Source organism: Gadus morhua, chromosome 13, assembly GCF_902167405.1.
Source record: "Gadus morhua chromosome 13, gadMor3.0, whole genome shotgun sequence".
NCBI lineage: Eukaryota > Metazoa > Chordata > Actinopteri > Gadiformes > Gadidae > Gadus > Gadus morhua.
This window is the reverse complement of record NC_044060.1, coordinates 5,193,615-5,210,243: the sequence shown is the minus strand read 5'-3', so window position 1 is coordinate 5,210,243 and position 16,629 is coordinate 5,193,615. Positions and strand designations below refer to the sequence as shown.

Sequence of the window (16,629 nt, the reverse complement as noted above, 5' to 3'; positions counted from 1 at the left end):
CTAAGAAGGAGGAGTCTGATGTTAAATAGCAATAATAATAAAAAAAAAAAAAAGTCTGGCCAAGATCCCGTGGTGTCTGGATCCAGCTCAATAATTAACCCGGGGACACACTGTTCCCTCCACGGCTGTTCATTTACCCACAGCCCTCTTTAGCCAGGGGGCCGGCTGCAGTCCTGTTAGGATAGACAAGTTGCATTACCTATATACAACCTATAAGGCATTTTTACAAACACACACACACACACACGCACGCACGCACGCACACACGCACACACGCACGCACGCACACACGCACACACACACACACACACACACACACACACACACACACACACACACACACACACACACACACACACACACACACACACAGATACGATGCGTGTAAATTTTGCCCATCTAGGATCTACACACACAGATATGAAACCAGGTAAGGAGAACGCGATGCCTCCTCCCATTGGTGGAGCTGATCACATGACCTGTGCTCCCTCCCACACACCTTTATGCCCAGCTCGCTCCACCTTGGATACTCAGAAGACTCCCGCAGTAGGTGTCAGGTGTCAAGGTTTCATGAGAACGAGTGACTCACCAGAAGGGCTGAAAGGTAAGATAAAGCTAAATATAAGAGAGCCAAAGTGTGGCGAAAATGGCTTGTAAATAATCAGTATTAGAGCTGCATGTGTTAGGAGCAGGCCTCGGTTATAACCCGTTGGTGGAGGCTTTTGTTTCGGTCCAGTGGATCCCTTCTCGTTTTACCAGACTAACGTCTTTGTAAAACACAGCCTATATGCAATATCCCTTAAATCCACCTGCCGACCTTTAGGTCGTCTCAGTAAAGGAGAAGTTCAACTTTCAACTTTAAAACCAAATGGTATTGTTTTTTAATGACGTTGTGTAACCAACTAATATTGACCCATCAGTAGCCTATCCCTCCCCTGCCGAAACACTGAGCGCCTTTTAAGGGCTGCATTTGCATTTCTATTCTTACATTCAAAACATGTACACACCTAAACTACTATGGAAAACAAGATTTACTTACAATGACGACGTCATGGTCATTTTGTTTTGGTTCAGGCCAGCAATATTGATTGAGAGTTTTTGATGAAATGCTTAAACATTACTAAATGTGTTTTATATATGGGTTATACTATACATTATACCACAGAAACTTCAGATTCAAAGAAAAATATACTTACATATACTAAGATTTTCAGTGATAACTAAACTGCGAAAGCCTTAAGCAACAAGTTGTGGCCTTCATTTCTTAAGTAAAGTTAATCACTCAATCCTTATGTTAATATTTGTGTGGACTTTAAGACGTAGGAAACACAGAAAGATACCATCTAACATGAAGCAAAACACCAAAGCTAAGGGTAAGATGTGATCATTTTGGCTGCTTGAACTGCCATAAAGGAATGGGCTGGTCACTCAGTTTATGACCTCATCTCCATTAAACCACCATAGATTATGTTTCCACGTTGGGAAACATTAGTTTTATTCCACTGTCTCCGTTGCACTAATAAACACACTTGATTAGTTTTGGAACAGTCAAACAGATCCACCGAACACAATGTAATCTGTAGGTTTAGATATCAATGTAATCTGACACTGGAGTCAGAAACAATCAAACATTACCGGACCTCAGAACTAGACAATAATTCCCCTATTGCTTGAATTACGATTTCAGGAAAGGCATTTCCGTGTACATCTTCGGGCACTTTCAATCAAGAGGTCACACCAAATCCATTTCACCTCTGGGCTTCATACTTAGTGTGGACAAGGAGAGTGGAATAGCATAATCTATTTTCTGCCTTTCTTTGTTTGTCTTTTTTGGACTCGCCTGGACTAATGTGTTATGAATGAAGAATAGTGACAGTCGGACAATGTTTAAGAGTGATTCATCAGAATACAAATCAAACTCTGGTTGCCATCTAGTCAATTCCAAAGTCCACATTATGTTTGTCTCCAAATGATAATGTAATAAGAGTGTGTCAACGCAACCGTGCAGGCACAGACGGAACACACTGCAAATTATCTTCAAATAACTCACCTTTTATCGCATGCTAAATATTTGAAAAAGGTGGTCCTGTGCCTTGAGCCAGAAGACTCTGTCTGAGGCTTATAATCTGTCTGTCTAGGCTTCGGGTCGTATAAGTATATGTTTGTCGGAGTGGAACACCAGCCTTCTGTGTCATTCTGTGTGTATGAGTCTCTGTGCAACAATCTAGTTCTGGTAGTGCAGGGATTTCAGATTTTCTGTAGTAAACATAGCTCCTTTGCATGGTATCTAGCCCAGAGTCTGAATAATGACACAGTAAGGCGGGAAGGGTAGCACTTAGCTTCTTACACGTTTTACCATCTGTCGATCAAGGTAGGCAAGATTTGAGTTTTTACTGGGTTCAGGGTTGAAATACTTCCAAAAAGGACGGTCCCTCCACCTATTTGTTAACAAATGTTACTCAAAGAAAAAAGTTTTTGTTGGTATTTATCACATTATATCTGAGATATTGGCGTCCAAAAGAAGAGTTCACTGGCTTAATATCTGCACGAGCAAGAAAATAATTGTTGCTTATCCACGTTAACACTGAAATAAAAATGTCCCCACAAATAAACATCTTCGTGTTGAAACATGTACCATGTCGTAACACCGTAAGAGTCTCACTCCACATAGAGGACTCTCAATGACATCAGGAATAGCGTCTAGAGGAACAAGTGCCTGCATGGTGACGGTTTATTAAATACGAAGGAATCCTGGTACTTACCAGTCCTGCTGCAACTCAGTAACTGACACCTACAAGAGAATGGACTCCCATTGGCTGATACACATTTATATTTAATGACCACATCATCAAAGTCTGCGCTCTCTATTATAACCGTGGATTTATTATAAAAAACAGTATTCAACATTAATAATGACTGAGAAAGCCAATTCGTTTGGCTGATTTGAAAAAGGGCGATTCAAACATTGTTTCAGTGCTTGTAAATAAGTAAAAGTTAAAACTCATAAACGGTTTCCAGTGAACTCCAGTGCAGTCCTCGTGTACGTTCAAGCGCGAGTATCTAGCGGTGAGCAGCTGGTCAGGCCCCAGCTTAATAATGGATGCCCGTGTGTGTGTGTGTTTCAGATGGCAGAGATGGAGAGTGGCGGTCCGTTTAACCGCGGCGGCTGGGCCTCCCAGTCTCTCCGGGTGACGGCCCGGGAGCTGTCTCTGGTCAGCGGCCGCGGGCGGAGCAACGCCATGGTGGAGCGCTTCTCCAGGTGGGAGGAGCCGTGACGACGCACATGACATTACTGAACACACTATTGATGTGATTATACCTCTGTACATATATGTATGGATATATGTCTTTATGATGGCTTCTAAAATGTCTTGGGAGATATCCCGGATATTAACTATCATCTCATTTAATACCTGATTTTATTTGGTTTTCTTTCCACATAAACAGTTAAAGAAAGTTAAGAATAAGGGAGTTGATAATAAAGTACCTTTTTTTAATTAGATGATGGTCAATTCCATCAGTCTTTAGCTCTTTACGAGGGTTGTACTTTACATTCATTAATCTAGTGGATGGTTTCACCCAAAGAGACTTGCATGAGGCTGAGAAGGCCCAAAGCTCAGATCAAAACGACCCCAACCCCAACGCTGCCTGACCACGTTTATAAAACACGTCTGGATGGTGTGCACAGAAGATTAAGGAATATGTTTGTCATTGTAACAGTTCAATCCGAGATACCGAGCTACTGCATCTTAGCAGCAGAGACTCACTCTTCCTGCTCTCCACTTGCATGTCTCTGTGAGCTCAGCAGATGTCAGTGTTGTTCTCTCTCTCTGGTCCACAGATATCAGAAGGCTGCCGAGGAGTCCAACGCTGAGAAGAAAAAAGTAAGAACTCAGTCTGCCTGGACCTGAAGACGAGATTCACTAATCCAATGTTACAACAACAATGTTTCTGAGCAGCGATAGTTATTAATCCGTATTTATTAAGATTTGTACGTTCTGAAGTATGAGCTGATGGCTTATTACCAGACGCTCTGTATCAATCTATAGTGAGCAAGCCTCATGTAAGACACTTGTATCAATCTATAGTGAACAAGCTTCATGTAGGACGCTCCGTATCTATCTATAGGGAACAAGCTTCATGTAGGACGCTCCGTATCAATCTATAATGAACTAGCTTCATGTAAGACACTCGTATCAATCTATAGTGAACAAGCTGCATGTAAGACACTCGTATCAATCCATAGTGAACAAGCTTCATGTAAGACACTCTGTATCAATCTATAGTGAACAACAACATGCGTCATTGTAAAATGCTATGTATCAATATATAGTGAACAAGAACAAGCCTCATGTAAGACGCTATATCAATATATAGTGAACAAGCCTCCTGTAAGGCACACTATCAATCCTTACTAACAAACCAGGACATTGTCCCACGCAGTGATGCAGGTGCACTAGACACACGCATGATCCAGCAGAGGGTGACTCGACATCTACAGAGGACCATCCAGGCTTCACACACGCACACGCACACACACACACACACACACACACACACACACACACACACACACACACACACACACACACACACACACACACACACACACACACACACACACACACACACACACACACGTCGGCTGCCGACTGACTTCTTATTGGCTACTTGTTTTAACGGACGAGCAGATAATCCTAATCCCCCTGGTGTTATCCGATAGCCCGGGCTCCCTTTGTCTTGTCGAGTTGGAAGAAAGTCATTAATAAATGATAAGTTTAATAAGGAGCGGCTAACATGTCAGAGTTTAAGGTAATGTTGTTGATGTTGTTGGTGGCTTACGTTAACCAGGGGTGTAACACCTACGCGTTGAATATGTCCCACGTTAGATCTGTTTCTATTGGGGGGCTGAAGGCAGGCAAGAGATGTTTCTATGTACTCCTATAGTTTGATAATTATACCATATCCATGGTTTTGGTCATTGTCAGATATCTGACTGGTGAAACGTTCAACCTGTAGATAAACAATCAACAATATTCCTGAAACAATTCACATCATCACACCAAGTGTACAGTGTAGGCTATCTTTGAAACACAGTATCACATGCCCTACGTATTCATGTGGATGTTTCTGTATTTTAGATTCAAATACATTTGTTGGAAAAAGAAAACGGCGCTGAGCGGCGCAAGAAAGAGTTAACATTTCCTGAATGCATAATTTCCTGATCTGGTTTCCTGGGTCGCTCCCTTCTCTCTCTCCCTCCCTCTCTCCGTCCCTCGCTCTCCCTCCCCCTCTCCCTCCCTCTGTCCCTCCCTCTCTCCGTCCCTCTCTCTCTCTCCCTCCCTCTTTCTCCCTCCCTGTCTCTCACCCACCCTCTCTCTCCCTGTCTCTCTCTCTCTCCCTCTCTCCCTCCCTCCCTCTCTCTCCGTCGCCGGTCCAGGAGTGTTGCAGGGTTGGGCGCCTTCCTCCAGTGAGTGTAGTAACGTTGGGGATGACTTCCTTCCTTTTCTTCCCTTGTGCTCCTGGTATGATCACACCTTCCCCTCGCCTTGAGACGGGGTTGACGGGGGTTTTTTCTTCACAAAAGCGCAGACAATGTTCTCATTGTCCCTGTCCGTTCCCCTGCCCAGGGCTGGACGCACAAAGACAGAGCCTGTACATCTGTTCCCAGTGTATGTGGCTGCTTCCCTGATCCGCTAGCTCTTAGTGGCTGCCGCCTCTGGCTTCCTTGTTTGTTAGCCTCCTCCTCCTATTAAGGTGTTTGTAAATGCTCGCCAGGCTGAGGCTGTGCGATTTTGGAAACTTCATTGATTACTTTCAACACAATTTAGGTTAAAGGTATATTGAGATATCATGCGAGGGAGCTTTGTTCCGTCCATGTAGTTGATTTGTTAATTTAAGCTTTAAGAAAGTCCTTCACAGATATAAAATAGGAAGTACTTTATGAAGCAGGCAGATTAGGGATGTGTTCAACTGAACTCAATCATCTGGTTAACAAGGCGGTTTGTTATGCGTGCCAGACAGTCGCTGGGCTGTTTCATAATGCCTAGATGTCTTCCTGGAGGAGCCTAGGGGAAGAGGCCTTCTCTTGTCTTCTAGGGGGTAAATGAAGTTCACGTTTTGAGTGGAATGTGGAGCGAAATGAGTCTGCATCGCAGCTCTTTAAGTCTCATCTTGAACGCAACTCTCCCTAGCAGCCCATGTGCGGCTAACTTGAACAGGGAAAGCCCTCCCATTTCCTGGATGACTCCTCAGAGCAGCTGCTTGCCCGGGCGCTCATCACTTTAAAGCGGGGCCGGAATGCGCACAGTTTCCATCCTCATTTCCTGTCCTCCGCTGCTGCGCTGGTTTTCATTTAGCACTTAATGTTTGACAATTTTTTTACCACGTGTTCGTTATAACTCCAACATACTCCCAGAAGTATGTAGTATGTTTTTACGAATCCTTTTAACCCTGTTTTTTTTTTCCTCGTGTGTACTGGGGGTTCTTCTCTCACCACTAAAGTCCTCTTCTCTCCCCTGCAGCCCTTTGTGAGCTCCAAGCCGGCGGTGAAGTCCGGAGGCCTGAGCGTGTTGAAGAAGCGCTGGGAGCAGGAAGGACCTCCTCCTCTTCGTGGCAAGCCCTCTCTCCTTCCCCCGAGGCCGAGACCTCTCTCGATCCCGGTTCCTGCTGCCCTGCCCAAGCCCACTCCCACCGCTCCCACCACTCCCAGCCCTCCGCAGTCCCAGTCCCCGGGACCAGTGAGTCCTCAGGACAGCCTGGAGACAGTCAGCCGCTCCCAGCTCTCGACGGCAGCCGCCCCGACCGCCGCCGCCGTGAAGGAACGGAGGAACGGGATTGAGAAGGTGGAGAAGGTGGAGAAGCTGGAGCGCAGACCCAGTGAGAGCTCAGAGAAGGTGGAGAAGGTGGAGAAGCTGGAGCGCAGACCCAGCGAGAGCTCAGAGAGGGTGAAGAAGATGGAGAAGCTGGAGCGCAGACCCAGCGAGAGCTCGGAGAAGGTGGAGGAGATGGAGAAGGTGGAGCGCAGACCCAGCGAGAGCTCGGAGAAGGTGGAGGAGATGGAGAAGGTGGAGCGCAGACCCAGCGAGAGCTCGGAGAAGGTGGAGGAGATGGAGAAGGTGGAGCGCAGACCCAGCGAGAGCTCGGAGAAGGTGGAGGAGGTGGAGGAGCAGGCGGTGTCCAGCCCCACGCCCTCAGAGGAGAAAACTAGTTTGGCCCTCAACAATCTGAAGATGAAGTTTGAAAAGGGCGAAACCAAGGTAAGAATTTACATACCGGCGCTCACACACACACACACACACACACACACACACACACACACACACACACACACACACACACACACACACACACACACACACACACACACACACACGCAGGCACATGCTCATACACAGCAAAACAGCACATTCTAAGTAGCATTGTGTCCCATCCGTTCCTTGTTATCATGACAACATAATTAGCAGGGTTCAGTGGTCGCTGTTTGAACAAGAAAGACGACTACACTTTTCCCTCGTAAATTACTCTTGGCTTTCTTCATAGATTGAGTTAAGACAATCCTGCCTTTAGATGAATTAGCTTCTGACAAGGTATTCCATTAACGTTCACATTGTAGTTTTCTCTAAATATCGTTGCATTTTAAAGCCAGGGAGGACCCTTAGTGAAACCAAAAAACGGAACTATTCCTACGCAAGCTGATGTGGCAAGCTCCACGCCGTCCCTCACCCATGACGGGGGAACAGCGACAACTTTCAGGATTTCCCCTCGTAAACCAAGCCTTTTGTCTGGGGCTGTGGTGAGCCTACATGTGTCCCTGTTCTGGTTTTATGTAGGTCATCTTTAGCCCTCGTGGGCTTCAACTGTGACCACAAAGATCACGGTGGAATTTACGCAGACGTTGTTTGTCAAAGCGCAGCCGCTACTTTGGAAACCACATGAGAGCGAGAGCATCTCCTGACCCTGGTTCCTTTTCAGTGAAAGCCTTTTCGCCCGTGTTGGGTTGTGGCGTGATACGAAATGTGTGGCTCAGTTTTAACGCACTACATCAACATCAATACGAGAAATCATTTAAATAGAGTCAAAAGTATTGTGCAGTATAGTTACACGGCAGGTGTTACTTTGCATGTTGGATCTCTGCTCCGTTCGTGGACTATTTGATAACTCACAAGGTCGACCTATTTGAATCAGTAATAACAACCAAGACCCAACAAACCAAACATTAAAACCCCTACAGAGCATTTCACTCTAAAGATAAGGCGTTCCGGTATGTTGGGCTCAGATCCAGTTCAGCTCATCTCCATACAGCCCAGGGTCATGAATGTTCCTGTGTTCCCTGATCAGTCCCTGAACCCTGAACCCTGCCTCATACCTCCTTCTCACTGCCTCATACAGACACCTGCCTCATACCTACACCTGCCTCATACCTCCTTCTCACTGCCTCATACAGACACCAGCCTCATACCTCCTCCTCACTGCCTCATCCCACCTCCTGCTCCCTGGCTCTTACTACCTGCCACCTCCTGCTCCCTGCCTCATCCTGATTCTTTATGTCGTTCTCGGCGTGTTCAGGTGTTAGTCTGGACGTCGGGGCAACGTGTCCCGATGTGTCCATAACATCATAGCTGGTTTGTGTGGTGAGCTCGCCTCAAGGTTCAAATCACTTTCAACTTTAGTTTACGGGAATACCGTCCGGTCCTACAGACGCCACATCCCAGTAATCAGTATAGTTCTTATCCTGCATTTGCCTTTTTGTTAGCTTGTTGAGCGTAGCATCGGTTTCTATGGAGCCGGCAGTTTGTTTGTCTTCCTGTTATTAAGCTTCACTGGAAGCGAGATGACTCTGGCGATGTTGTAATCTTTACAAGGGAAAGAGGAATCGTGTTGCTACGTGGTCGACTCTCTGCAGGCTATGACAAGCGCTCCCTGTCAGGAAGAGAAGCAGCTTCAAACTGCTCGGTTTGCATATTAACAAACACGCTGACTGTGTACTCAGTAGTGGTTACACATCTTCTTGTGATTACACAAGGGGTGAGGTATTGATTGTGAAACCTTCCTCTCCAACAACCAATCCCCCTGGTTCAATAAAGCCTGCTTTAGGTCTGCGCTGGTTTTTATGATCAATTAAATCTGAGGTGGACAGTAAAGAATAACCATAGACTGGGGAAGGAGGGGGGGGGGGGTTTAATTGTTCTGATTCCTTTCCGTACTCATGTGTGTCTGGGATTACTGATAAGCCTGACACACACACACACACACACACACACACACACACACACACACACACACACACTAGATTGGTGTGAATCATGGGATCCTGGTGTAATGGGAAGTGTGTATTGCGTTATACATGAGCTCAAAGGTCCTGAGCGACTCGTGTTTATGGTCTGGCCGCCATGCAATTCTGTTTAATAGTCTGGTTCTTACACCAGTAATGAAAAACAGCGTCCAAAAACAGAAAGTACTTTTCACTCGCTCCGGCCTATGAGCTCATTTCCACACACACAATAACTAAACTATTTTTAAAAACGGTTGGCTTTGTTTCGAACACGCGGCGGTCGAAGCAGCCGAATGTTTTTCTAACCTCAAGCGCATTGTCGACACCGGCTTGACATTTCAGACCAGGCCCCGGCCTGCGTCCGCCTCGGTCCACGAGAACACAGATGACCTCAGCGTCTCAAAGGCCACTTCACTACACCAGCGTACCACCGTACGAAACCCCCCCCCCCCCCCATGTTCAGTCTTGCTCAGCTCACTGACCTCGTGTCAGATAAAACGCCATCGCGTCTCGCTCTCAGACCAACCATCAGCTCACCCGTCCCTTCTCTGCGTGTCATGGTTTCCCTCCAACCCCGGGGTCAACGGTGATTCACCCCTAAAGTCCCCCACCTCACAGGCGGTGACTGCTTCACCAGCAGATGCGTTCCTTTGAGACGTCTCTCCTGCCAGAGGACATGAGCTCAGCAGGACTGTGTTTCCCCTGGGGAGGACCTGCCTCGGTCAGTTGACCGCTATGCTGGTCCTATATCGAGCATAGCTTTTTGTGGTTTGAATGGTAAATGGACTGCTTCTTACAGCGCTTTCTCAACCAGTGGCCACTCAAAGTGCTTTACAAAATCGCCTAACATTCACCCATGCATGGCATGCGCACATTCAGCCATCCATGCACACATTCACCCGCTCATGCGCATTCACCCGTTCATGCACACATTCACCCATTCATGCGCACATTCACACACCGACGGTGGAGTCAACCATGCAATGCGACAGCCAACTCGTCGGGAGCAGTCTGGGTGAGACGTCTCGCTCAGGGACACCTCGACACTCAGCCAGGGGCAGCCGGGGATCGAACTATTGGCAACCATCCGGTTACCGGCCCAACCCGCTCTACCTCCTGAGCCACACGCCGCCCCGGAAGGCTCTGCTCAGAGCTCTGCTCGGAGCTCTGCTCTGATCTCTTCTCTGGAATCCAACATGGCGTCCAGCCTGCCGATTGTGGTCTTTGAACAAGGATGCCCTTTCCTCTCCTGGGAATGAAATGGAACAACCTGTTGGACCGGATCAGCCGCGTCCTCCCTTACACCCCCGGATCCTGTTTGTGGTGCTATCTCTCAGCCAATAGGAGGGCGGCAGCCGCCTCCTTAGTGTATGAACGGTCTTCATTTTGGAGAAGTTCTGGTTCTTTCGGTTGTTGTCGTGGTTTCACTTTCTGGGTGTTGAGGAGCAGCCAGCTTCTGCCTACTGACTTCACGCTGAAGGAGGGTTGCGATTGGTCAACCGACGGGGGTTAGGGAGGTGGGTGGGGGGTAGGTAGGTTGAGTTAACGCATGGAATGAACTAAGTGGACTGTTATGAGAGGGAGGAGGGGAGGGGAGTGTTGAGCAACGACCGGCGATGATGTCACGGGGTAGAAATGCTCCAGCCAGGTGTTGACTGTGAGTGTCGAGGAGACTCAGCCTACTCTCCGCCGCAGAGAGGTTCACCATGTTGCTCTCTCTCACCCAGGGGCCCAGGGGGGCGCGGAGGACCTCCACCGAGGACATGGACCAGCCCAGGGGTAAATACTCACTCACACACGCGCATGCACACACGCACGCACACACGCACATTATGCTTGCAAAGCAGATGCCATTGTTTTACATTGACGAATTGGATTAGTCATGGCCGACGCCTTGATGCAAAGCGAGTGAGCCCAGAGTGGGTTTGGATCCAGGTGACGGGGCCGGTAGAACCCCTGTTCTACCGGCCCCGGACATTGGGTACCGCGCCCAGTGAGGTTGGGGGTGAAAAACCCAAAGTGAACTCCGGTCTGCGCTGTGTTGTTGTGTCTCAGCCATCGGGGTCTCAGCTCGGGGGAAGGAGGCTCCGTCCCTGAAGGACAAAATGGCCAAGTACCAGGCGGCCATCTCCAAACAGGGCCTCTCCAAAGCCGTGAGTCCAACCTGTCGCACTACTTTCATTCATGAGGCGGTGTTTGAACGACATAGAATCAGCGGGCGTCTGATGAATGACATCTCCACCATGCGAATCAAGAACTATTCAAAGTACTATCAAATATTGTCTGAAGGGCTTTAGCAGAGTCATGTTTATCAGAATAATCGCCAGAAGCCCAAGTCTATTTACGAAGCCTTGAAACATGACAGGTAGATCTCACCACATCGGGCAGACTGCAGAGAGTTACATTTACATTCAGGGCGTTTAGCAGACACTTTTATCCAAAGCGACTTACAATAACATTTGTCAGAAGAAAGAGAAACAACAATACAACTCTTTCGGTACAGTAAGGTTGTTCATAGAACCAAGTGGCACTAACAATTGTTTGGTTAACCCATTCCCCGTATACAACAAAGATAGCTAGGATAAGATGCTTAAGTACTAGGTACTATTTCTAAGTGCCAGGGCGTACAACTTACAATAAGTGCGAACCTTAAGTATGCACTTGTTCACCTTGTTCCCTGTCACTTAAGAGCTCTCAGCAGAGCAATTAAACCACCATCAGACAAGCATTTGGGAAAACTGCACATGCAGAGGTCCACAGCCCTGCCCCCATCAATTATCTGGCTGGAGAAACATCTCCGAGGAACATCTCAAAGGAAAGTCACTAAGGAATGATTCGCTGGGAGAAAGTTTAGCGAAGAGAAAGTGATTCCACGGTGGAAGAAGCATCCAGAGGGATGTTAACGTGTCTTTATAGTAGCACAGTCTACACGGCAAAGATATGAAACATTAACAGACCCTGAGAAGTTCGGCCAGACTTTAGCTGGTCTGCTGTTTACACTAGGACACACACTATAATATACACTACACACTAGTACACACAATGACCTGAGGTTCTGTTGTTGTCTCCTCCTCAGGGCCAGGCCACAGAGACAACAATTCACAAAGTGTCTCCGCTTCAAAAAAGTGCATTTGGCTGCAATGGTAAGTGTGAGGTTGTCCTGGTGACAGTGAGGTTGTCCTAGTGACTGTGAGGTGCTCCTGGTGAGTGTGTTGTTCTTGGGGTGAGTGTGAGGTTCTCCTAGTGACTGTGAGGTTCTCCTAGTGACTGTGAGGTTCTCCTAGTGACTGAGTTTCTCTTGCTGAGTGTGTGGTTCTCAGAGTGAGTGTGAGTTTCTCTTGCGGAGTGTGAGGTTATCAGAGTCCTTCGCCCCCTGGTGGCTCATTAATTAATGAGTGGCTCATTAATTAAACAGAACCTGGATCGGACAGGAGAGATCCGCTCAGCACACATTGATCTGGTCGGTTACTTTACTTTCACTTTTTTTACGACCTCTGTTCGTTTCAATCACAATTTAAGTGTAATTAATTCATCAGAAGAGCGTAAGCATGCTTAATTTAACACGTGTCAACAGTTTTGCCTTTTAAATGTGAAATAAAAAATGGCTCATGAGACCAGAGCTGACTGTGGGGACGGACCGTTCATTAGAATCTGATTCTGGTAAAGTGGTGTCTGCCAGCGTTTTAAAGTCTGTTGTGTGGATCTGTTCCAGGAGACGGGGACCAGGCTAAGGTGTCCAGGGTAAGACCGCTCTAGACCAGCTGAAAGTCGAACATCGTGTCTCTTTAATCCTGATGTACTAAATGCTACATATGTTCTTTGTGCGGTCAGAAGTTCTGCCCGGCGGTGAGAGAGACGTGCATCGCGTGTCTGAAGGCCGTGTACCCCCTGGAGAAGCTGGTGGCGGACCTCCACGTCTACCACAAGACCTGCTTCCGCTGCGTCCACTGCAGCATGAAGCTCAGGTGGGTTAGCATGTAGCTCCTGTGTGTTTAGCACCAGCCGAATTAGGTACGCAACATTAGCGTCAATGTTAGCATCGACGTTAGCATCAATGTGAGCATCAACGTTAGCATAAAACAAGCCATTCAAGGAACACCCATTTAAAGTTGCAGGCATTGATAATGAATATGAAAACGCACAATATATTGTTACTCAGGATATATAATGAGGCCCAGGACACATTATCCACGTTATCCGTCAAAAATAAGTATTGAAATGAGGCAGGCTGTTGTATGATGTCCAATGATTATTCAATAATGCAGCCAGTCATTGACAGTAAAGCGACTAATTATAGTAAACAGGAACTGAGTCCAATACGATACTCTAGCTCCCCATCCCAACCTGGGCCAGGAAAATGTATTCAAATTCTAATGAAGTTTATAAGGAAATCTAGCCTAGCCTTCAAGTAAGACACAGAGCATTCACTAAGGACACACCTAGCCGTCCTTTAAGCCTTCCCTTAAGGCACACCTAGACGTCCTTTAGGCACACAGCCTTCCTTAAGGTAAACCTAGCTTTACCTTAAGACACACCTAGCCGTCCTTTAAGGCAGACCTAGCCTTCCCTTAACGTACACCTAGCCTAAGCTTAAGGCACACAGAGCCTTCCCTTAAGGCACACCGAGACCTCCCTTTAGGCACACAGATCTTCCTTAAGGCAAAGCTAGCCTTACCTTAAGACACACCTAGTCTTCTGGTAAGGCACACGTAGCCTTCCCTTAACGCACACTTAGCCATGCATTAGGGCAGACTGACCCTCCCCTTAAGGCAGACAGAGCCTTCCCTTAACGCACACCTAGCCTCCCCTTAAGGCAGACCAGCCTTCCCTTGACGCAGACCTCTCCTTAAAGCACACCTAGCCTCCCCTTAAGGCAGACAGAGCCTCTCCTTAAAGCACACCTAGCCTCCCCTTAAGGCAGACAGAGCCTCTCCTTAAAACACACCTAGCCTCCCCTTAAGTCAGACCAGCCTCCCCATACTGGTTTCAAACCAGAGCTCTCCCTCAGGGTTTTGACCTCGTCTCCGTCCCTCTGCTCTGCAGCCTGGGGAGCTACGCCTCTCTCCACGGCAACGTCTACTGCAAGCCCCACTTCAGCCAGCTGTTCAAGGCCAAGGGCAACTACGACGAGGGCTTCGGCCACCGGCCCCACAAGGAGCTGTGGGCCCCCAAGGCCGACGGCGAGGGCGAGGGCGAGCCCGCCCGACAGCGGGACCCCGAGGAGACGCCCGCCCCCCGCCCCGCCCCGACCGCCGCCGCCGCAGACGACCGGGAGGACCAGAGCGTGGAGGACGCCCCCCAGGTCAAGGTGACGGACCTGACGGCCCGCCTGGAGACCGGCGGCCACGCCCAGCCCGGCGCCGCCGCCGAGAAGCGCTTCCCCTCGGAGAAGCCCGCCGAGACGCGGCGGCTGCGGATCGCCTGGCCGCCGCCCGGCCTCGAGGACCCGCCCGCCGGCGGGGCCCCCAGGAAGCTCCTCCCCCCCACCGACGCCGAGGGCGTGGTCGGCGCAGGGGCGGGGCGGCCCTGGAGGTCCAAGTGGCCCCCGGAGGGCGAGGGCGTGGCCCCCGACCCCAGCGGGGACCGGGCGGAGCTGAAGAGCCTGAGGAGGAGCTCCTCGCTGAAGGAGCGCTGCCGGCCCTTCACAGTGGCCCCGCGGCTCCGGGAGGAGGGGCCCCTCAAGGCCCTGCAGGAGCGCCGGGGCTCCCTGGAGAACCGGCCCCCGTCCGGGGCGCGGGAGGAAGAGGAGGAGGAGGAGGAGGAGGAGGAGGAGGGGAGAGGGAGGAAGGCCCGCGCGCCGCCCAGAGAGGACGTGGCGAGCGGGAGGGCCTCGCTGGGGGAGGAGGCCCCCGCCTCGGTGGAAAGAGATCCGGAGCCAGCGGCCCGGCCCGCCAGCCCCGACGGCTCCCCGGGCTCCTCGCCACCCCCCTCCCCGGCCCCCCGGCCCGACCCCGACCGCAGCTCGCAGGATGTGGGCTTCTGGGAGCCGGAGCAGGAGCAGGAGGCGGACGGGGCCGAGGAGGAGCTGAGCGTGGAGGATGAGATCAAGAGGAATCGTTATTATGAGGACGAGGAGGACGATTAGGAGGGAGAGGGGAGCGCGGTTTGGGTCGGCGGCCGCTGCGGCGGATGGTTTCTACGGTTACGTGTCGTTCGGTGTCTCGGCACGCTGGAGCTCCGGCCATGTAGGGGAATGCCTGCCTGGCAGCGGGGGGGGGGGGGGGGGGGGGCGGGGGATCTCGCTCTGTGGTTCTTCTCTTCTTCTGCAGCCCACTTTCCCTTACTCTTTAACTGTTCTGCCCGTAGAGGGACCAAAAGACTATCGAATATATTGTCAACAAAAAATGAAAGTTGCTTTTAAACCCCCTTTTTTTGAGCCTTGATTTTCCATGATGATTGTATGTTATTATGGGCAGATACGTAATAACACAGTGATTCAAACTAGCAATTAGTGCTCCTCTTTCTGCCTCCTGTTTCTGAATATGTGATGTGCCTTCATGATTGAATGTGCTGCAGGCCTCCAGAGAGGATCGTATCTCCGCACACGTCTGCTGGAAAACCTCCTGGCCGTCTGAAGCAGGCTCCAAACTAATAACACACTTCTATATAAAAGCAAGAGGTCGGATTTCTGATCCATTTGCCAAGAGCACAGGTTAAACTAACAATCTAAACAGGATATTTAATGAACGTAATATTAGTCATTAAAACAAATGTCACGCTGTTTTCTCAGCCTTTTTTGTTATTTATGATCAACAAGGGAGAATATTAAAATGCACGCATTCTCCATCTGATTTCCTTCTGCAGTGCGATATCTCAACGGCTTGAACAAGCACCATCTATACAAACTCTTTGCAAGATTTATTCAATGTTAATATGCATAACCAAATATACATTGATGCCTTCAGAAGCAGCATGGCTCTATGCAGAACCGCGCGTTCTAGATCTGCTCCATGCAGAACCGTGATTACTAGATCTGCATGTGGACTCAGGAACACACTGAAGGTATGTTCAGCCATTCCAAAACAGTCTTCTTCATCTCCAATCTTCAGGTTGAAATGTCAGTAAAATGGTGACGGTAAATGTTAATTAGTCTCTACTCATGTTTTATACATTTTTACAAATGACCAAACATGTTTTGCATTGTGTTTTTGTGCAAATAGAAGTTTGACAATTGCAATAAATGTATTTATACAGTACCAGCATCTCATGTTGACTTTGTGCAGTCTCAGACTCAGCTCTGTTCAGCTCGGGAGCTTACCGCCAACCAGAGATAGATTTCAAACTAAATGTACTTTTTGTAAGAGTTTAGAATTATTTCATCCCAAGGTTGTTGGGGATGAAGTTGTCTTTCTAGA

The 16,629-nt window shown here is 48.8% G+C and overlaps 1 protein-coding gene across 1 annotated transcript; it reads left to right on the top strand.

Annotated features, from left to right (window-relative positions):
• Nucleotides 1–300: 300 nt before the first annotated feature.
• LOC115557635 (LIM domain and actin-binding protein 1) lies at nt 301–16,470 on the top strand. Its single transcript, XM_030375604.1, has 10 exons — nt 301–604; nt 3,126–3,259; nt 3,842–3,884; nt 6,525–7,259; nt 11,002–11,053; nt 11,330–11,427; nt 12,351–12,417; nt 12,987–13,015; nt 13,106–13,239; nt 14,318–16,470. Exons 2-10 carry the CDS (start codon nt 3,126–3,128, stop codon nt 15,357–15,359), a joined length of 2,334 nt encoding a protein of 777 aa, XP_030231464.1. The 5' UTR covers nt 301–604; the 3' UTR covers nt 15,360–16,470.
• Nucleotides 16,471–16,629: the final 159 nt, after the last annotated feature.